The sequence below is a fragment of the Lissotriton helveticus genome, chromosome 2_1 (genome assembly GCF_964261635.1).
Source record: "Lissotriton helveticus chromosome 2_1, aLisHel1.1, whole genome shotgun sequence".
Lineage (NCBI taxonomy): Eukaryota > Metazoa > Chordata > Amphibia > Caudata > Salamandridae > Lissotriton > Lissotriton helveticus.
This window is the reverse complement of record NC_136059.1, coordinates 1,761,672,298-1,761,695,174: the sequence shown is the minus strand read 5'-3', so window position 1 is coordinate 1,761,695,174 and position 22,877 is coordinate 1,761,672,298. Positions and strand designations below refer to the sequence as shown.

The window sequence follows — 22,877 nt, the reverse complement described above, 5'->3', positions numbered from 1 at the left end:
ATCTTGTGTTCTATCCCACTCTCCTTCTCTCCCGCTCTCCCTCTCTCTCTCTCACTCTCTCTCTCTCTCACACGAGATGTACCAGTATCATTCCCACTGTCATCAGAACGGTCATTGCCCAGGTCCTGTTTACGAACCCTCCGAGCACCTTCCTTTCTATCCAAGCCGCGCTCACGAAACATGGCCCATAGCACATTATTAGGCTGATCTTGTATGTCCTTCTCACGGGCACCATCCTTAAGCAGAGCCGTGTACATATCACGTCTAGTGAATTTAAAATCATTAGTGCGGTTGTCAGGACGAGACTGTCTTTCAGGTTTAATCCATTCACCCAACTCTCCAAGTTCACGCACTGCTTCAATCACATCAGACAAAGGACTACCAGTCTGATTAATCAACAAAGTCATCATTACTTGTTTGTAAGCAGGAGGAGACGTACGAATTATTCTGTTCCTCACAGAAGCATTAAGCACACCATCCATCAAGCGATGAGCCATACCCAAAAAGATAGCGGTCTTCATGCATTCCTCTTTCAATCGCTGAGAAGCATCTCTCAAAGTATACCATGGCTTGTCATTCAGAGGCCAATCCGATTCAGTAGGGTATTTACGATTACAGCCGTCAACTGCCAACTGTAAAAGATTAGTCTGATTATTGCTATTATAATGGCGAAAAGTCTCCTGAATAGTAGAATCAGAACTCAACGTACAAAACTTAATCGCATCACCGTGATCTAACGAGATACCCGAAGCACCTGTATCGAAAAGACGGACCATCCAAGTCAATAAGGATTCACCCGACTTCTGTCGGAAACTACCCAAAATGTCATTTAATTCTTGTTGAGTGTAATCTTCCAAGCAGTCAAGTGGAATACCCCGGGGAGCATTAGGATTACCCTGTAATTTACGTCGATAAATCGGATGAGCAGACACATCTTATCTTCTCGTTTGAGGGTAAGGGTGGGGTGTCACAGGAGGTGTTCCACCAATGCATGAGGGCCACGGCAGAATGGCTAGGGAAAAATTCCCTTCAATTTAACAGCTCGAAAACAGAGGTATTACACTGCTCCTTGGACCGGATCTCCAGACCCCTTCCACAGGGTTTTTGGCCTCCTGACTTCCTGGGCTATAATTTGCCTGCTGACTCAGTTCGGAATCTAGGGGTCATGTTTAGTTCTGATTTACAACTGGACACCTCAGTAAATAAGACAGTGGCTACGTGCATGGCTTTACTCGGATCCCTGAGAAAGATTCTACCTCTGCTCCCGTCACCGGTAAGACCAGAAGTAGTGCGGAGCATAATCCTTAGTCGTCTTGACTATTGCAACGCACTGCTTCTGGGGGCTCCATCTACCGTGCTTGGGAAACTCCAGCGGATTCAGAATTGTGCCGCTAAATTGGCACTTTCGCGACGCCGCTCGGACTCTTCCACTAAGGCGCTCAGGGATCTTCACTGGCTCCCAATTCCTCAACGGGTGAATTTTAAGGCTTTGTGTATTGTCTTTAAGGCTCTGCACAGTCAAGGCCCGGTCCCTTTACAGGATCTCTTTTCTTGGTACACTCCCGGAAGAACACTCCGATCAGCATCGGCATACTTGGTGGTGGTACCCAGGTTTCGGAGGACTCGGATGGGCGGACGCTCCTTAAGAACTGCCGTGGCACGACTGTGGAACTCCTTACCGCCGAGTCTTAGGAGCCTGGAAGTACTCTCCATCTTTAAAAAGGAGTTAAAGACCTACCTGTTCCCCAGTACAATGCAGTAAGATCAGAAGTTGGAAAAATCTCGCTCTGTGTCAGAAATAGTCTTAGCGCCAGGATGCCCGGTGGGTGACAGTGATAGCGCTTTATAAGAACGCCTATAAATACATACATACATACATCAGTAGGGCCCCTAGAAGGGTCTCGACATGTATCATTAGAAGGCGTACGCACAGCCGTCTCATCATTTGAAGACAAAGAATCAGATGAATTCCAAATATCAACATATACAGAAACAATGGAGAGAGCAAGGGTTATGTTCACCAGAGTGAACGGGGAGTACTCCTGTACCCCTGGATACAATAGTAGAAAAAACAAAATGAAGGAGTACCACCAGTGAGAATTCACAAGTCACTGTGTCGGTGGATGGTTTTCACAAAGTAGAGGAAAACTCTTTTTCTTAAAAACCCCTCACTCATCACCTAGTGATGACATGCTTCATCATCGGGGTCCACCCTAATGACCTAGCGTCATCAGGGTGTGCTTCAACACCTGATTGCAGTGGAGCAGGTTGTGAGTGGTGGTGCGTGAAAAATGAAAAAAATCAGTGAGTTAAAAATTGTCCTGGTTTGAACTTGTAAAATAAAGATTTTTTATTGGCAAGCAACTGGACAATATTAAAATCGTGGCGAGATAAAATAGGGCAACAATGAGCCCGTGTATCTCTATAAATAATAGGGTCTATGTGTTAGGTCTACATGTTTCAACCTTAATGGTTAAGGTTAACCAGGTTTTCGTCAGGACCATACAACCAAGTGGTGGACGGTCTGCGTCCCCTAAAAGACGCACCCAATCCTACCACATGGGACCACTGGATGGCGAAAATGCGCCCGTGGTGTAAGCTCGCTCCACACTGGGTGAGCTAAAAAATCAAAAAAACTCTCAATGAAGTGTTCAAGGACTTCATGGGACGGGGGAGGTTACCCTCTTTAAAACGTATTAGTTAGTTGCCGAGGTATTCAGTTTGTAACCTACTGCCTGCACCGCCCCGCTAGTCAATTCCAAATATCACCATCCCACTCATCGGGATTCCAATCAAGTCCTGCCTTCGCAACAACCATACGCACTTTTTTGTTGTTAACCCTTCCACGTCGGTGTCTATATTTGTACTTCGCAATGCGGACAGCAGCCCTTTCGGCTACAGCCTGATAAGTGTCAAGTTTGTCAGCGAGCAATTTATTTTGACATCGCAAAAGAGTAACATCATTTTGACCTTGAACAAATTGTTCCTCCAAAGTCTTATTCTCAGTTTGTAATCGAGCACAAGTGTCATGTACAATCCTGTACGCATGTAACAAAATCCAACCTCTCCGACCTACAAGAGGAAGCTCAGAATTCTGCACAATCGGGACTTTCTGCAAGCACGCAACCACCTGTTCTGGCTCGGCACGTTCTAAGCACGAAGTCCAGTTCTCACTCAAACCCGTGGAATTAGCTCACTCACGCGCAAGCGCTTCGTAAGCAGTAGCCTCCCAACCAGGAATATCCACAGGCAATTGAAAAGTTGGTTTCACTTTCTTCGAAAACATTTTTACAATCAAAACAAATCAAAATCGATAAAAAACTCCACAATCAATCAAATATATACAAAATTAAAACGGCGAGAACCCACGGATTCTCTCATGAAATCACAAAGGTATTCCCGCACCAATAGATCGAAAACGGTTCGTGGTGCCAAGTGTAACAACTGTTTTTTTCTGTATTCGGCGGCACTTCTATAATGGCTCTCTCAGCCGTCACCTAATTACTCTTCTCAGGCCACTATTTACAAGATATTTAGAAGGCTCACCTGAGAAGACGATTATTAGCTATTTACAAGCCTATACAAGTAAGAATACAACTAACATCTAGGGGATCCCTTATTTTATATTTACATACCTGCTTTTTAGTCGCCAGACTGTTTACTTACCTGATTTAACGTCGCCAGACGGTTATTTACCCGATTTATAGTCGCCAGACTGTTTACTTACCTGATTTAACGTCGCCAGACGGTTATTTACCTGATTTATAGTCGCCAGACTGTTTACTTACCTGATTTAACGTCGCCAGACGGTTCCCTAACTCTTGGGGCCAATTCTAATCTACACTTCCTGACGGTATACCTTATGTCTTCCGGCAGGGCATTCTATCAGGGCCGGCGGCACACCTAAGGTGCGCCGACGATAGTAACTAGTCTCAATTTAGAAGAGTTATAGTATTAGAATATCTGGGAGTTCCTTCCAGCCAAAGGCTACACAATCCTTCATTTCTCAGTTACCTGCTAGAAGGGTCCAATCACCTGCTAACCTACCAGTATCTGGTTGAAAAGAAAGGTTAGTCCTGTCATGGAAACAACACTCAAATATATGTATTGGACATTATCTCTTTTATTCTATACATAAACATAGTCATAGAAATTTAGACACTATTACAAGTAGTTATCATCTACAACCTAAAAAGGGAGGAAAGGTGTATTATTAGATGTATGTTTTCTACACTAACTCAGAACGCCTCACCTTATACGTGCGTCTTTCCATCTCAGCAGCGGAGCTGATCCCTCTCTCCCTCTCGGGTCTTCTCTCGCTTGGGACTCTGCTCTCCCACTATGGCTCACGGATACACGTCTGCACCGCTACACCTCGTCTACGCTGCCTTGGCTCTGAAAACTTGAACCCTCTTCTGGATTGCGTCTCGGCTTCTACCACTCCTGCATGTTGATCTCACAGGACTCTTGATCTCTTACTCCTCTTCGTTACAAGCTAGTTATTAATCACCAGCTCTTAGAACAACTTCATCTGTCTGCTCCGCCAGTAGCGCTCTCCCTGTCTGCTACTTGCTCTTTGATAATATATCTCTCCCTTTCTCTATGGAAATTTCTAATCGTGGCCGACTCCCACCGAATTCCTGTACCAGCCTCCGGGGTCTCACGCCGTCTGCAGTGGCCACCTGCGTATTGCGTCTACCGCCAGTGAGCAAAATACATTCCTTCGATAAGGGCCGGTCTTGACCGGTTTCTAACTAGCGAATAACAGCTCTTCTCTAAATATGCCCTTTGCTCTACAAGCACCTCACACAGACGAGGCAGCCATCTAAGATGGATGAACAGCCATCTTAGATGGCTGTTCTATGGTTTTGGGCCTACAGGCCTAACTAACGACTAAAAGGCAATAAACCCTGTTAAAGCGCACAGTAAAGCCTTATTACTGAACAGAAGGGTTTCTTAGACTGAGATGGTAGTATATTATGGTCGTTTTTAGTCTAGGAAAGACTAGAAATTATCCGGGCGGTACAACACCACAGAGGGTATTTTGCCAAATCCAATCTCCATCTTAGCGGGATTAAATGCCAGTTAATTGAGTAGCAATTGCAGCTTTTATTTACGGCTCTTAATAATTTCAAAAGCTGTATAATGAGGCACTGCTCCGATGGTTTGAAATCACTACAAAACGACATTGACCGCTATACAAAAAACACAATTCTTTTTATTTGTTTTCTTTGATAGCATTCCAATACACATTTTCAACATGTTTGACTGTTCGCCAGTTTACATCGACCATGCCCGTCCTTTCATCATATCATTTTCAACACAATACCAGTCTTAACTAGACCGTCTTAATATTGCCATCCCAATATTTTGTTAACGATTTGTTTCCCTTTTATGTTTCCCACCATCAATGTGGTCTATTAATCAGAGGGGTCCATCAATCTAGTCCGAGTTGCCGTCCACTCATCAAGGTCCTCCTTCACACAGTCGTCCGTTTCTGCTGCTTTCAAATGCTGTTTGTATGCCATTGGCCATTTCCTCATGTCCTTTTTTTCAGGTGCTGTCTCGAAGAGACATGTTGTCTACAGTCTGTGGGCTTCAGCATGCCCATAGGCTTACCATTTGCTTGTTCAATCATTGCTCTTATAACCTCTTTCCCCGTTTGTCGATGTCATGCATGAGTAATGCCTCTTCTTGTGTTTAGGTCTCCCCCAGAGAATGGACCAGGTTATTGTGTCCACCCACTATTCCTGGTTTAGGAGCTACTTCTTTCTTTGTGTTGGAGCCCTCCACATAAGTGTGTGTGTTGTCGTGGACCAGGGTCAAAACGGACTCGATAATTCTCGCCTCGGTGCCTACTCTAACCAGGGAACACACTCGGCAACTCTGGGCATTAAGCTTGCCTCATCTCTACAACGGCCCCCCACAGACGCCGGGGATGCCTGGTTTCACCTTGGAGATACCCAGAAAGGGCCCATCTCACAGGGAAAACCAGGACGGGTTCCCCAGCGGTCTTCAGCGCCAGGATCCTCCAAGGAGTCGCAGTGCGCTTTACAAATATACCCACATTTACATTTACATTTACATTTTAACTTACTCTGCCCTCCATCTCCTGTTGCCTCTGTCCCCTCCCAATCACCCCATCCTAACCCCAGCCAGATTTTCCTCAAATCTGAACTTGTGGGACATCGATCTTAAAGCAACAAACATGATCCTGATCTTCCTCCCCTTGATAGTTATAGCTGTGATGAACAGGGTAATACATTATTTCATTCTCTCCTTTCCATTTGACGCCTCGGTACAGCAATCACTCGGATGAGCTGATTTCGGAGCCTCGGACATCACTCTCAAAAGAGAATTTAGATCTTTGGGGAATTTGAGCTACCAAAGGAAGCTAAAGACTTTGAATCCCTCACCCTGCCTGCAGTTCACCTCGCTCACTTATTTTGTGAGTGATGTGGAGTGCAGATGAATGTGACTACAGCAATACACATCCTGGTGACCCAGGCTGAATGATGACTACATACAACTGGATAAATGCTTCTATTCCAGTGGTAGTCAATATACGAGGGTTGCATCTATCAACTGTGCAGCAGAACGGTAGCACCGGGCGCAAGGACTTGATGTGCCTCTTGCACCATGTTTTGGGCTCTATGTTACTACCTAAAGTGCTTGAAAGAGGGTGCATTTTCCTTGCTAGGAAAAAGGTCTCTGGCATTGTTGCATTGCCATTTCAGCTGCATGCTCTTTCAGCCTTTCCCAAAATCAGGGGCTTAGGTAACTCGAGCACTACTCACCCCTTACATCCAGTCCACACCACAGAGTTCCACACCATGCCACATAATTCAACACCAACCCACATAATTCCACTCCACTACATGCCGCTCTATGACACATAATACTACTCCACATAATTACACTCAGTGACACACAATCCCACTCCACATTATTCCACTAGACTCAATACCACAACATTACTATCAACATAATTCCGCTGCGCACCATGCCACACAATTCCACAGACCATTTCACTACAACCCACATATTTACGCACCATTGTAATCCCCACAATATAATTCAACATCATGCCACACAATTCAAGTCCACTACATGCGATTCCACACCACACAATGCCACTCCACATAAATCAACCATGCAGCATAAATCCACTCCGCCAATTTACTCTATACATATTTCAACTCCACACCACATAATCCACTCCACTCTTTAATACATGACTAAAAGACATTGACAATGCCAAAAGCTCTTGGATTTTCGATACCTATTGACTTTGCCATTGCTTGTTACTGAAAAGGTGTTCGCTCCAGGGCTCCCAGAGTGTGCTGATTTACCAAGTGACTGCATTTGATTCTCCTGTCTTTGTAGTCTTTCACTGTGCGCTCCACTGCCTCTCAGACCCATGCTCCCACCATCTTTCCACTCCTGAGTAAATACTTGAATTAGGGAGTTCAACTTGTAAGTGCCTACGCTTAGACTACAAAGGCTGGAGAGCAGCGACCCACAAAAAGAAAGACCTGCAATGTATACATCTCTCAAGAGTGGTGTAGTCCTCCTGGCTGGAGAGTCGAGCAGTACCTGCGTGACGTAGTAATCCGTGACCACGCTTGGTTCAGCATCTTGGTGAGTCACTGTTTGGTCCAGTGAAGCATTGACCACCAGTGAAGTATTGACCACCAGACTGAAAGTGCATCAGTTTGAAAATGGTAGGAAGTAATATCACATCTCAAAAGATTGCTGTCAAAGTAAGGAAAACCGGTGCAGTAGATGGTAAACCTAAGCTGAGACCCAAAATTATGGAGCTTACAAAGAGGAAGCCACATTGGCACGAAAGAGAAAAAACAGGAAGAGGACAGTTTACAATGAGACTATTATTCTCATGGGTAGTCGAGTGATGTAGTGATCCTCAGCAGTCACATGGACTCCCCTTGGAGCACAGCAACAAACGCTAGGAGGATTGTGGCGTGGTTGCTCATATTGCATTTATGCTGTAATGAGCCAACATAAGGGCTCTGCATATTATCCAAAGCTTCTTTGAAGTACTACTGTATTCTTTTTCCACTGTGCCAAACTCCCGCTTGCTTGTTCTGGTGTCCTCACTCAAGGTCATGTATTGGATTCTGAAGCTTTTTGGGACCTTTTTGTTAGCCACTCAGTTTCCTGTGGCTGAATTATTTTGTACTGAGCTGAAACACCAGTCCTGTGAGACCATAACCATTATTTCCTTGAAGAAATCCTTTTGGAAAATCTCTCTTCACACCCTGATGTCCTACAACTGGCGTTTGTTTGGTTGCACAATAAACAATCTCCTGTTTCCAGCTGTTCTAAATTGATTGTTTCTGCCAGAGGTACAAGCTGGTGTATGCACCCTTCCAATGATGCAAACTCCAGATGTATATCTTATTAAAAGAGGGTATTGCGCACCTTTATAATCTAGCACTTCCATTGCGTTAAGTCCTATGACTCTATATTTTTAGGTTTTGCCTAGGAACGCAAGCATGTGCTGTCGGCAAAATCTATTGTTCACAAATTAAGAAGCCTAAACGGGCCTAAAGCCCAGTCAGACCATTACTCACCATTGGTTGGTTCCCATGTCACGCTCGCTTCCTTGCTTCTATTGGTCAGCGCCTCTTGCCTCCTTCTTCCTGGGGCTTCAGTGTTGTCTCTACCATGGAGCATGGACTTAGTTCAGCTTCCTGTCTGCAGCCATTGTTGTGCCACTGGCTGTAGACACCTGCAGGTGCTTTTTGTTACTTTTTGGCATGCACTCTGTGTCCCTCCCTTGCCCCTTTCTTGTGTTGCTTTGCCCCTGCCCTACTCCCACTGTCTGTTGTTGCGAGTCCCTCCCTCACATATCCCTTATGTTGCTTTACCCTCTTACCCACTGTCCATTATTGCTGCTCCCTCCTGCCCCACAACTCACTCTTGTGGCTTGCATCGCGCTTTTTTTTTAACATTATGCACAAAAAAGTGATATGATGCTTTTAATGCTGACTCTTGCCTCGAACCTGAGCAGAGCATGCGCTGCTCTGCGAGGCATACTGAATTCAGGTAGGGACATTCCAACATATTTTTCATTGGCTTGTGTCATTGTCCACTGTAAACTGTGGCTTCTTTGGTCAATAGGCTTAGTAGTCCCTCCTTACTACTTCTTTGTCTCATTTTGTAACCTCCCATGGTGACACCCCCTCTTACATGTTGTTCTAATTATAGTTTCTAAGCACTATTTACTCAAATAGCTTTGTTCCTGCCTCCTGTTCCAAGCAGGACACGCTGTATCCTAACGCTATTTGTTTACTTTTTATAGCACGGGCGCTAAACTCGTTTGCAATGAAATAGATCTCGCATTTGCGAGTGTTTCATCTATTGGCATTGTAAACAACAAAGCCTTTTATTTATCTGTTTTAAAAACAAAACACATAAATAATAGACATTGTCATTTACAATGCCAATAGCTCAAACTCTCGTAAATTAGAGACCTATTCCATTGCAAATGCTTGTTTTCTTAACGTTAAGCCATGTTGCACAGCATTGCAGGCTTCTGGGCAACATGGCTTGAAGTATAGAAAACAAGCACTATGACGCGTCAATCCTGGCTGCTTCCTAGTGTTTTTTTTCTTTACTTTAAGCAATGTTACGAAGTAGCACGTGCTGCTGTGCAATATGTCCACAAACATTGACAAAGACAACAAATCTTTCCTATGCCAGACCTACTGGATCTGACTCTGCTTGTTGGATTTTCTACAGATACAAAAGGCTGGGATTTGGATGTAATCTCAGCATAAACACAAGAATCCCCACAAGCACACAGTATTTTCATAGTTTCCTAATCTACAAACCTCGAAAAAGGCAAGACCACATAAATAAATGGAATGGGGTATCAATTAACTTTACTTCCCTGATTCTAAATACAGAAATAAGAAAGGGCTGACTGAACAAAGAGGTACACACTTGCAGCCCAGTTGCATTCAGACCAAAATGGATTAGTAAAATGAACCTCTCTTACTCAAAACAAAAGAAATAACCCAGAGAACAAATGGACCTCCACCCCCAAGAAAATAGGACATGGCAATAAATCGGGGTGTACCACCTGCCCAAGAGAAATACCTCAAGTCAGACAAAGCAAAGCAAGAAGCATCCGCTACAAAAACAAATTATCCTATTTCAAAAACACCGCATCTGTGATGCTATCCCCAGATGCCTTTTATACTCATCATGTGTTCACACAGAAACAAATTCTCATAAGGCATTATACTAGCCCTCCAGGACATTGAGCACTGTGGGAAGAGGCTCAGAACTACCTCATCACAGTAATTGATGGATATCCACATGCCTGGTAGACTTGAGAAAAAATGCTCTGCTGTGCTGTCTAATAAAAAGAGCTGTTTTTAATGATGTTTTCATCTATACTGCATTATTTTGCAATTGGGATACAAAACATCATAATGTATCGGAATGAGTAGGGATGAGGCGATTGAAGTAAAATTCAATGCACATTGATATTTGTTGAAGTGGCTTTACAGTCCCCTCCCCTGAGCACGTAATCAACCTTTGCCGAAAGACTGATCCTTTTTTTTTCTCGAAATGTATTTTACTTTAGATTGAAGACAGCATTTTAAATGATGATGACCTTGGAGACAGCTGCCATGAGGACTTCCTTCGCAAGTATGTTGGCTAACCCTTTTGTTTTCCATGATTCTGGATCTGTAGCAATTTGTTTTTTTTGTTGAATTATTTTTTTATCTAGTATTGTATGATTCAAGGGGAGAGAAACTTATAGATGGTTGTAAATGCCAATGCCTTTTATTTATGTGCTTTTAAAAGCAAGACCATTATAAAAGGCATTGTCATTTCTAATGCTCATAGCTCAAACTCTCGCAAATGCGAGACCGCTTTCATAGTGGCTGCACCCCTTTCGTTAAACACTGCTCACCGTATTCAGGTTACAGTGAGCAACGTCTAAAGAAGGGGGCGCAGACAACATTAAAGAGAAAGCACGGTATGGTGCGTTTTTACTTTAAAAAAAAAAAAAACAATAAAAGAAATGAAAGCAAGCAAGTTTCTGTAGCGTGCCCTCTAAAGTGAAAGCGAACCGCGCTGTAAATTAATCTAATAAATAAGCGTGGCCGCTAAAGTGAAAGCGGACCGCGCTGCAAATGAAAAAATAAATACATTAACACCTTCAATGCTAAGGCTTTTCCGGCTGGGTGCTGATGTTTGGCATTTCCCATTGTTCATGACAAGGCCAGCTCGTCATAAGCACAGCTCAGTAAACTGCATGACGAGCTGGCCTTGTCATTAGCATGGAAGTGGTTAATAATAACAATATAAAAGCGGGCAGTGTGCTGCGACATCGTGGGTGGGATATGGGAAGACCATTCAAGAAAATAGTGCTCACCGACTAGATAAACCAGACCATGTAACAAAGTAAACAGTCCAGTCCTTGTGGGAGGTTACAAATGTAGACAAGGCGGTACCAAGGAGGGCCTAGTAAGCCTATTCACAAATAAAAAGTACAGATTTTGAAAAGTCTGTAAAAGGAGCCAATAGAAAAGATGGGCGGAAAATGGGCGGAGCTATTATTCAATACCTCAATACAGCGTGCCTCGTAGAGCAGCGCATGCGCTGCCCAAGCTCGACCTAAAAACATATGGAGCATCTGGAAGCATTGTTATTTCAAACAATATCACTAGGTTTTTTTTTTTTTTGTTTTTTTTTATTTAAGACCGATCAAGGAATTGTATAACATTTACAAAGTATTATAAGCATCCATCAGTAAGGTTTTCCATTTTCTCCCCAAACATAAAGAAACAATATCACTAGTTAAGCAGTCACATGCATGAATGTTTATTACATTTGAATTTTTATTGCAAGGATTTTGTGGCTCTGTTTAGGTGGTGGCATGTTATATTTTTGTTTTCCTTTTTCTTTTCATGGCATATGATTGCAATAAAAATAAATTATAAACATTGCATCAACCTGCCATCAAGACCCGACCTATTGGCTTTGCCAATGCTTGTTGGTGATATAATTGCGGCAGCCATGATACTGTCAAAAGTGCTTTGAGATGTCCTCTTATAGTTGCCAGGTGACCCCACCCAGCTCTCCCCCCTCACATACACACACGCACAACCCTTCTCTCAGACTCTGTTCTCCGCTTCTGCTGACTGCATCTACATCATTATGTAGGTTCAGGATGTGGCTACTTACAGTCTGGTAGAAAGATGCTTACCTGACTGTTGGTTCATGTCCGGTTATAAAAACCGAGCTCATGCTTACCAAAAGAAGCTCTCCAGTGGCTGCACGAGAAAAGAAGAAAAATGTTATTTGCAATTTGTTTATCTTTTACTCTCATGCATGGGAGGCATTAAAAGGATGGAGGTAACTGAAGACCAGCAGATGTCTATAACCAGAGTGCGTGATGGCGTAAGAGGGAGATGGATAGAATGAGGAAGAGGGTAGTTGAAGAAAAGGAAAAGGAAACATGGCCGAAAAAGAACCAGAAGAAATTTGGGAATGGTAGTTTTAAAGAGAAAGAATAAGAGGAAAAAAGGACGTAGAGAAAGGCAGAGAGATTGGTGATCGAGCAAGATAGAAAGACAATTTTATGGGGGCTGTAGGAGGGAGGGAGTAGTAAAGTGAGAGGGCCATAAAATTAACAAATGGGAGCTAGAGAGAGGGTGTGGGGAACATAAGGGGAGACCGAAGAGGAGATGGAAGTTTGAATGTGAAAGAGCGAGAATAATGGAAAAAGAGATTGTAGAGACAGAGTAGTTCATTAGAAGTCAGTCAGAGTTGTGGCTGGTAATAGCTGGCCAATGTTCTGGCACACAGAATTACTGGGTCCTGGCCGATGTTCTGGCACCCAGGATTACTGTGTGCGGAAACATTGAACACAATTTTATCAGTTGGTAAAATTCTGCTGATCCGGGCATGGACTAGCCTTTCCTCATGTCCTCCCTTACTGGACGCAGTTATTGCCCATTCTTGGGATGAAAGCACATCATTTTGTGATGGAGTGGTGCAAATCAGTGATTCCAGGCCAGGTAATTATGAAAAACCCCTGAAACGTGCATCTTTTAATCCAGGTGGGAAAGAGGACAGAAGAGGAAAACAAGGTGGGAGAGACCTAGACTAACTCATAGAAAAAATGTCAGGAAGAAATAGATGATTCTAAATAGTGAGAAATTGGGTTGTTGGTTAAGCGAGGGTGAAACCCTACTCAAGCAAGGGCACAATCCTTGTCCGGGTGAACCACGAAAAGTCACTAAGTTAACCTATGGTTATCCCTTTAATAATCTGCCACAAAAGCAGTCAAGCTTAACTTAGAGGTAATGTGTAAAGTATTCATGCAGCACTTAAACAGTAAATAAGTGAAAAGACAACACAGGAAAATTCCAGCACTGATTTAGAATGATAGAGTAAATTTTCATAAATTATTTGACACCAAAATTCCAATCCGTAGAATCAGAGTTATGAATTTTTAAAGTTTATAGTGTAAAATGGCACCTAAAAGATCAAAGGGTCAACCAAAGACATATAGTCGAACAAAACGCGGCAAAGTCAAAAGTTATTGCTGACAGTGACAGAGTGCGGTTTGAATGCACAAAGTGGATCTGGCCCAGTCTCTGCTTACCTTCAGAACTAAAAGAAATTTTGAAGACCAAATGTCTTAGAAGGTATAGTTCCGTGGGGCAATGCAGCCAGCAGTGTCTGAGGAGGGGCGTCAGCTGGGGGGAGCTGCTGGATGAAGTGGCGGTGAAGATTTATACAGTAGCGGCCCGTCCCCTGCCAAAGTGTCAGGGTGGGCCGGAGGAGGGAGCTGGGGTACTGGGGGCAGCTTGCAGGGGAAGGGGTTGGGGTACAAAATAATATTTTTTAAAACTACTTACCTGATCACCACTGCTTCGCGCTCTTCCGGGCACAAGATCCCAGAATGCACTGCGGCCAATAAAGACGCTGCATGCAAGCAGTGTCAGGATTGGCCTGAGCCCTGGGACTTTGCTCTCCCAGGCAGACTAGGATCCAAACCTGCTTTCTCCATCCCCAGCAACGCAGCTGGGGCTGGAGGAATCTTCACTGCGCATGAGTGTTTGGCTAGGTTGAAATGGCCGGCCAAACCCTCATGCAAAAAGAAGGGACAAGGGAGTGCACTACCACACTCCCCCACCACAGTGTCATCCCTGGACCCACCCCCAAAACTCGTCAGACTCCTGAGGGCAGGTCCAGGGGGATTAAAAAAAAACGACAATAAAAACAGGTTTAAAACCAGTTTTATTTTTCGGGTGGTGGCTGTAGTGGCGGTGCTCCTGCGGCCTAATGGAGGGGCCACAGCTGGATTTCTGTATTAGGACTTAGTCTACTTTATGGAAGTTTAAAAACTCCATCAGCATGAAGCTGCTGACTGTAGCCGACAAGGGCTTCACGAGGCCGGATACCCCTTCTGTGAGTAGTCGGTGAACAGGATTTACTGCTGCAGAGAAGAAAGTAGTGGGAGCTGCCGCAAAGTCAGCCCAATCAGTGCTGCACCTGGGGTGGATTGGCGAGCAGGTACGCCCCGGTCTCCTCTCAGGTTTCTAAGCACTTTTTGGCAGAAACGTTTCTAAGTCCCAAGTGTTGAACTCAGACTATCTGGGCACCTTTAGAACCATTTCCAAGGGTCTGGGTTCAAGAGGGTTGGAACCTTTTCTGTCCCTGAAGCTCTGATCAAGAGGCCAGCCAACTAGCCCTTTGAGTCACACTTGAAGTCCTGGGTTCAAGCAGGAAAGCATGTTCCAAGCTGCAGGACAATCCTCTGAGGGCATAGGGCAGGCTTCAGGCAGCAGGGCAGTCCTCTTGAGTCCTTCCGCAGGTCCAGAAGTAAACTGAAGTGTGGATCTGAGAGCCCTATTTTTATACCTGGTGCCCCCTTGCTTAGGCAGAAACGTTTAGAGTCTCCCCCCCTCCCCCACCCCCAACAGGCATGCCTGGAATGTCCTTCCTCTCTTCCCTGGTCCCAGTCAGTCTGCAGGTACAATAGACTAGTGTGAAGTTCTTTGTGTGTGAGCTGAGGTACAGTCTTTGGAAATGCAAATTGGGCTGTTCCCAGCTACTCTCCCATCCTGCCAACATCAAGTCCCTATATTGGGTGACTGTCTGGGAGGAATGCACAACGGCCATCTGCAAAACTACACATAGTCATGTGACCCAGGAAACAGGCTCCAGGCACCCAATAGTTAGGACAAGAAAATGACAACTTTATAAAAGTGGCACTTTCAGAATTACATCAAATCTGGCTTTACCATTAATGATGTTTTTAAATTACAATTCCTTAGACACCAAACATGCAATTTCTACCTGTCCCCAAACAAACATTATCACTTATTAAATGTAATAAGGGAATCCAATGTTATCTTATGAGAGGGGGTAGGCCGCACAGTAGCGAAAAACTAATTTTTACGTTTTTCAACACAGGGACATAAAACCTAAAAATACAATGCACCTTGCATTATGGGCTATCTAGGGAATACCTTTGGAGTGACTTATATGTTTTAGGATTGGCAAGGGGATTATTTTGCCGCAACAATTTGGCAGTTGAAAACTCCATGTACTTTACAGTGGCAGGCCAGAGACATGTTTGACGGGGATACTTAAGTGGGTGGGACAGTAAGTGCTGCAAGCCGACTAGTAACTTTTAATATACCAGGGAGTTAATTAATTAAATATGGCAATCAGGCGTAAGTCAATTTGACCATGTTTTAGGGAGTGAGGACAAGCAGCAGGCTATTTAGATAGACACACAGTGCGTACGTGCAGCTGATCGCTGCTGAGACTTCTCTCAACTTTGATATCCTTGTAGATGGCTTGCCATCATCTTTTGGGAGGTGCGTGGCTCCCTGACTTGAGCGGGAGACATCTTGAATGAGATAAATTCACTTTTTAATTATTTTATGTGTTGATTTATCATTGTTTATTTAACTTCATTTACATAACCAGTAGCAGCTTGTCGTCAGGGGAGCCTGAGATCGGAAGCAGGGTTTGCTTGACCCTAGTTTATTGCACTTTTTCATGTTCCCAATCATCTCACACTGAAACTCCTGCAGCGCGAACTTGCCACGCCTTCCGCCACACCCCCCCCCCTCAATTCTTGGTGGGCTATTTAGATTGAGACACACTGTGTCCACACAGCGGACTCACCCAGTGGACAGGCCGCTTGCACGCCAGATACAAGCCCATCTGCGCCCATCCACGTCCGGAACGTGGCCAGAGCCATTATGCCTGTTTTGGAGCTGAAGTGCTTTTGAGATTGATCTGCTCACAAGATGCTCTTCTGGCGCTCAACCCTCGGCGTAGTCTTTTAATAGGCTCCAGCTATGGACAGCGGTTTTCGCACTCTGAAGGTAAGACCATCTACCAGCAGCGTGGCCGGTTGGGTTTATGCTCCGTGGCTAGAGCTCTGGTCATGCCTGGTTCCAGTAGTCATAGAACAAAGGGTAATACCACACCCCATACCCCTGAGGAATCTAGGGCCAGATGTACGACCTGCCAAATCGCGCCTCGCAAATTGCGTGGCTATGCGACTCCCAATATGCAAGGTGCTATTTGGCATATACAACAGTGTGTTGTCTGCGATACCCAATTGGGTCGTAAATTGCGAGGCTCATGAATATTAATGACCCTCTCGCAATTTGCGAGCCCATTGGGAATGACATGCCCTCCCAGGGATGGTGGCCTGCTGGGCTCAGCAGACCACCATTTCTGGGACTGCTTTTAAATAAAGCAGCTTTTTTTTTAAATGCCTCCCATTTTCCTTAAAGGAAAACGAGATGCATTTAAAAAGAAAAAATGAAACATTTTCGTTTAATTTTTTAAGGGCAGGCAGTGATCCCTGGGACCACTGCTTGCCCTTAAAAAATAATAATGCATGCATTTGCAAAGGGGAAGGGGTCCCCTGGGGACCCTTTCCTATTTGCCAATGCATTACCACCTACTTGAAGTAGGTGGTAATTTGCGGGTGTTTTGCAACTGCAATTGCAAAACATTGGTACATAGCTTTGCGGTCGATTTTAGGAAGGTAACGCCCTTCTTAAAAGCAAGTCGCTAAACAGTATTTTGCAAGGCGCAATTTATTTGCGACTTGCAAAATACTGTTTGTACATGAGCCCTTGCTTTTTAGCGAGAACAAATGGGTCTAAGACCCCTTTGCGCACGCTAAAAAGCGTCGTACATCTAGCCCCTAGTTTTCCTTGCTTACTTCTTAATGCGCGCTCTATGATCAAGCATTATGTAGAATTCAAGTTGCTGATCGAAACGCACTCTCCGGCCCTTATCTTTGTTATCGAGACTTGGGTTAATTTGCAAGCCGACCCGGATAGTATTGCGGCTATTCCAGAAGGATTCGCCTTCTATAAACTTGACAGGGCTGAAAAGCGTGAGGGGGGTATTGCGCTTGTTTATAATTCTCAGATCAAGGTGCGCTACAACTCTCTCATCCCCTCATCATGTGAAGCCCTTACTTTCTGTGCACACTTAAAGACAAATTCTTTTAATGGCATACTGCTCTTCTGTCGTCCAGGTCCCCGTGCTATCTTCATTGGCAAACTGAATACTATTCTAGAAGCCAATATTATACTAACAATTTCACTGTCCAAGGGGATTTAAATGTTAATTTGGACATGCCCTCTGATGCCAATACTCTAACTCTACTTCAGAACATGGAGGCCCTGGGCCTTGCTCAGAGGGTATCTGGGCCCATGCACTCAGCGGACCATACGCTGGATGGAGTTTGTTCAAACTGTTCCACTCTAGGCAATATCACTACATTACCGCTTTTATGGTCAGATCATAGGGCAATATTCTGGGACATTAGCTATTTTTCCTCGAGCCAGATAGTAGTATGCCACCCTAGATGGATCTCTTCACTTAAGTGGCATAATAATTGAGAAGACAAACTGGCCACTCTGTTACAAAGCTCCACTCCTAACGAATCGGAAGAGTTGGATTTTGTAGTGGCACAGTACTCGCACTGGTTGAATGCAGCTGCTCATGCCTTGACACCGGTTAAAAAGTCATTAATAAAAAGATACAATCTGCACCATGGTTCTCAGAATAAACATAGAGCAGCTAAGCAATGCTGTCGCAGACAGGAATAAAAATGGAGAGCCTTCTACTCTGAGGAGTAGAAGATCACCTATAAAGAATGCATAGCTGACTACAAAAGACTGTCCAGGAAAAATCTGCCTTCTATACCACTAAAGTAGAAAAAGCATCAAATTCAACCAAAGAGCTGTTTGCAACTGGCCAGAAACTTACCTCGGATACCATTACAAATAGTAAAGACCATAGTCAAGTTCTCTGTGAGTCAGTAGCAACTTCATTTAGGGAGAAAGTTGAGGATGTCATTAATAATTTCATCTGACACTGAGGTCCTTTCTAGTCCACACTTAAATAGTACTTTTAATCTATTCGTTCCACCTACCTCTGAGAGAGTTGCCAATATGCTCAGGTTAGCTAAATCGGGTTCTCCTTGCGATCCATGTCCACCCAAAATTGCAGCCCTAGTGGCACACACCATTGCGCCCAAGATCACGGCAGTCTTCCACCGTATGTGCTGCTGGGTTCAGTTCCCATCTGAATGGAAACAGGGACTTGTTTTGCTGCTCATTAAAAAATCTTCTCTAGTTCCTTCTGACCCGAATAATTACCGCCCGATATCCTGCCTTCCAATTCCTGCCAAGCTGATTGAAAAGATTATGAATGAGCAACTGGTTAGCCATGTCTAGGATAATAACTTACTGGATTCAAGTCAATTCGGATTTAGGGCTGGGCATAGTACTGAATCTGCCCTCTCAAAAGCTACGGAGGAAATTAGGAGCTCTCTAGATAATGGGGGTAGAGCAGCCCTGATCCTGCTTGACATATCCGTGGCCATTGATACATTGAATCATTGGCTGCTGATGGAAAGGTTGAAGAGGATAGGGTAACAAAGGCGGCATTGAAGCTGCTAGACTCGTTTCTCCACGGACGGGTACAGTCAGTCCGACTGAGTGCTTTTTCGTCTCAGGAATTCTCGCTGCCCTGTGGTGTTCCCCAGGGCTCTGCTATCCGCCCCACACTTTTTAATGTTTACGTTACCCCCTTGGCAGATCTAATCAAATCTTCTGGCTTCACTTTAACTTCCTATGCTGATGACACATGATAGTTGTCTCACAGGATAGTGGATTTGCAACTCATGGGCCAAGATTCCGAGAATGCATGCAAGCTGTTAGTTCGTGAATGGCCAGGAACTGCCTGAAGTTAAATTCAGGAAAAACGGAGGAGCTTATATTCGGCTCATCGCCATCATTCTGATTTCTGGAATGGTGGCCAGTAGAGCTAGGTCTACTACCTCTGCCGGTGAAGAAAACCACAAATCTGGGAGTCAGTATAATCTTTTTCTTAGATCAGGTCAAATCAGTCACCTCGGCTACTTTTTATACCTTGAAACTAATTAGAAAGATTCTTCCGTTTATACCTAAACCCTTACAGAAATCAGTAGTTACCTCCCTGGTGATGTCTAGAATTGACTATGCGAATGGCCTGGACCTAAATGCCCATCAGCAGGTGTTAAACAAATTGCAGACACTACAGAATACGGCAGCATGGACCCTTTTGAAAATTCCGAGATCTTACTCTGCTGCAGATTCCATCAAAAAGCTACACTGGCTCCCTGTGAGACAGAGAGTGCTTTTTAAGGCTCTCTGCATTGTCGACAAGGCCTTGCATACCCAAGGTCCTGAATTCTATAAGAACATTAGCCGATATTCACCCTCTAGATCCTTAAGATCCGCTTCTGCCAAATTGGTATCCATACCCAGGTACAGGCGAGCCTCCTAGGGAAGTAGAGGCTTTGTCGTGGGTGCCTCTAAACCCTGGAATAAACTTCATTTTTCCATCAAATCAATGCCAAATCTGCTAGCTTTCAGGAAATCACTAAAAACCTGGCTCTTCGTGTCCTGCTAACAATTTCTTCGGGATATCTCTCATATGGTCTTTCAGCTAGCGCCAAGGTGTCCATGGGCATTCGAGCGCTTAATAAAACTTCTTAACATAACTTAACCACTGCTGATCAGTGCTAAAGTCCTAAGACCAATTAAAACAATTTCAGCAAGTTAGGAGGGTAGAAGGCAAAACGTTTGGGGAATGGGAAGACCACCCAAAGTCGAACGTAAACAAGCATTAAATTAATTAAACAGTTTATTGACCCAGTATGCTTCAACAGGCACCTTGAGAGGAAATTAAAATCTATCTAGAACTAACAGGTGGATTTTCTCCCATGAGGCACTCAGCCCTCCAAAGGGCTCTAACCTGTTGTTGCGTAGTACTGCTCGCTTCATGCTGAGTGCGCTGTGAAGGGATATCGAAAGGATGACCGCGTTTCTGCTCATGGCTCCCCCGTTGCATGCCATGTATACAATTGCATATTTCCCCGAGATGCCCACGGGCATTTGTTTGCGCTTAACAAATATCAAAAATAAATAAACAAATAAATAAATTTATAAATGTGTACATTATTTAGTAGTAAGTTCTGGTTTGATAGTGCACCAGTTGCTCATTTATGTGTACTAGTGCGAATTATAATATAAATATATTGGGCAACAAAATGCAAATGCTAATTCTTGCATTCCACATCATTAATCACAAGCACTAGCCTTTTTCATAATACTTTCCTTTGTTCACGGGGCGTGGCTTAACCAAAATGGCCGGCTAGACGTCTTTTGGCCCAGCTCCTGTCCCACAGAAATAAATCCTGCATGATCCTGGCACTAATAGCGGCAAACTTGGTGCTCCAGAGGTGAGGCCCCCCCCCCCTGGCCCTGAGACGCCGCGAATTGAGACTCGGCGCTCTGTCGGGGGTAGTGGATGACCCCGGCAACCTGGCGCGGACTGACCGGAGCGGGCGGAAAATGGCGGCTGTCGCACCCTGAGGCCGCCGGAGCCGAGAGTTCTGCAGTTGAGAGGGGCGCCCCCCGCGGAGGCCACCGGAGCAGTGGGGCCACCAGTGGGGTCGTCTGGGCAGCGGCGGAGTTTGTGGAGGCGACGCGGCACACCAGAGGAGCCGCTGCCGAGAACGAACTGCCTCGCCGGTGAGGTGGGGACCTGCCGGCCGGCCGCAGACATAGCCGCACGGCCGGTAATAGCGGCCGCCCCATCCTGGAGTGTGGGTATCCGGAGGACCTGTTGGTGCGGCTGAGCATCCCCCGTTGGGGCCGGAGGTGAGACGCGCGGCCCGGGCGGACTGCGCAGCAGCCAGTGCCCTCCTGCGGGCCCATGCTACGGAGTGCAGCAAAGGCGCCACGGACCTAGCGGGCATATCCCCCACTGAAGAAAGGTTCCTTGGCCCCAAGGTAGCATCGGGGGGCCGAGGAAGATGTCGGAGGTCATTTGGGGGCGTTTTCCATCCCCCCTACCTGCCGGGCGGGCGGTGAGAGTGAGAGGGGTGCACTGGCCCTGGGCCTCGTGGGGGAGCGGAGGGGCTTGCCGGGACTCTCTGGATCCCGGGGGACGCAGCAGGGCTGGCGGCGAGGGACCCATAAGATAGGAGCAGTGGTGGCAGCTCCCCAGAGGGCCCAGCGGAGAGTCGCTTAGGGGGGCTGAGGGTGTTGTCGCCACCTCCCACACTTTTTGATTGGGGCCCGCAGGCGCGGCTGGAATACTAGCGGAAAGGACGCCTGGTGGAGGGAAGACCTTACTCGGGCGCGGAAGTGCGAAGACGGGGTGGAAGTAGAGGTGAGACACCCCGCTGTGTGGACGGCCAGCGGAGGGGGTGCTCTGTGACCGGGCTGGCGTAGAGCCCTCCTGACTTTCCCACTATCGCCTCTGTCCAGGTTGGGGCCCAGGAGCGCTGCTGAGGCCTCGGCGGTGGAAAGAAACGGGCCGCCCAGGGGAAGCCTGACGGACTGCCCTAGGACAACGCAGTAGTATGAGAAAGGACCGACCGACGACGCGGGGAGCGCAGGCCAACAAGATTGACCAGTATACGGTCCCGGGGCCCACAGCGGCGGACCGCCCCGGACGGGATCAGAGGATGGAGGCCCATGCGGAGGCGGCGGCGAGAGATAAAGCGGATATCCTGGCGGTGATCCATGACTCCAGGGCAGCACTAGAGAATAAGATGGATGGAATGGCCATGGACATTAATCACCTGCGTTTGGACCTCAGAAAGGTGGCGGACAGGGTCACCACCACAGAAGGAGGCTTATCGGTACTACAATCAGAAGTCCAAAAGATGAAAGACTCGATTGTGGCCCTCCAGGACCAAGCGGCTCGGTTGGAAGAACGGGCCGAGGATGCAGAAGGGCAGTCCCGGAGGAACAACCTCCGCTTGAGGACTGGATAGGCAAAGTCTTCCCAAACTTGCACTTCTCTAAGCTATTCGCCATTGAAAGAGCCCACAGGACCCTGGGTCCGCCCCCGAAATCGGGCACTCCGCCTAGGGCAGTTGTTTAACTTATATATTTTATATTTTTATATATATATATATATATATATATATAATATTATATATTTATATTTTAAATTATATATTATATATTTAAATAGCCCGGTTCTTTAACTTCAGGGACCGCGACGTGATTCTTCAGCATATCCGCAAGACTGGCCCGCCCAGGTTCGAAAACCATGACATACACATCTTCCCGGACTACACCAGGAAGGTACAGGACCTCAGAAATGACTTCTTGCAGGTCAAGCGGAGTTTGCGGGCCCACGATGTTAAGTACAGTCTGCTTTTCCCGGCCCGGCTCAGAGTGCAACACAACGAGAGGACACACTTCTTCGACCTCCCTTCGGATGCGGAGGGCTGGATGGACGCACTGGAACTGGCGAGCCACGACCAGGCG

At 45.7% G+C, this 22,877-nt stretch overlaps 1 protein-coding gene across 3 annotated transcripts in view; it reads left to right on the top strand.

Annotated features, from left to right (window-relative positions):
• C9orf72 (C9orf72-SMCR8 complex subunit) overlaps positions 1–22,877 on the top strand; it is a 338,230-nt gene that overhangs the window by 124,582 nt on the left and 190,771 nt on the right. For all 3 annotated transcript variants that reach the window (XM_078676720.1, XM_078676718.1, XM_078676719.1), the window contains exon 4: positions 10,619–10,683. In XM_078676720.1, the coding sequence (XP_078532846.1) occupies positions 10,619–10,683 (65 nt within the window). The remainder of the gene's footprint in view (positions 1–10,618; positions 10,684–22,877) is intronic.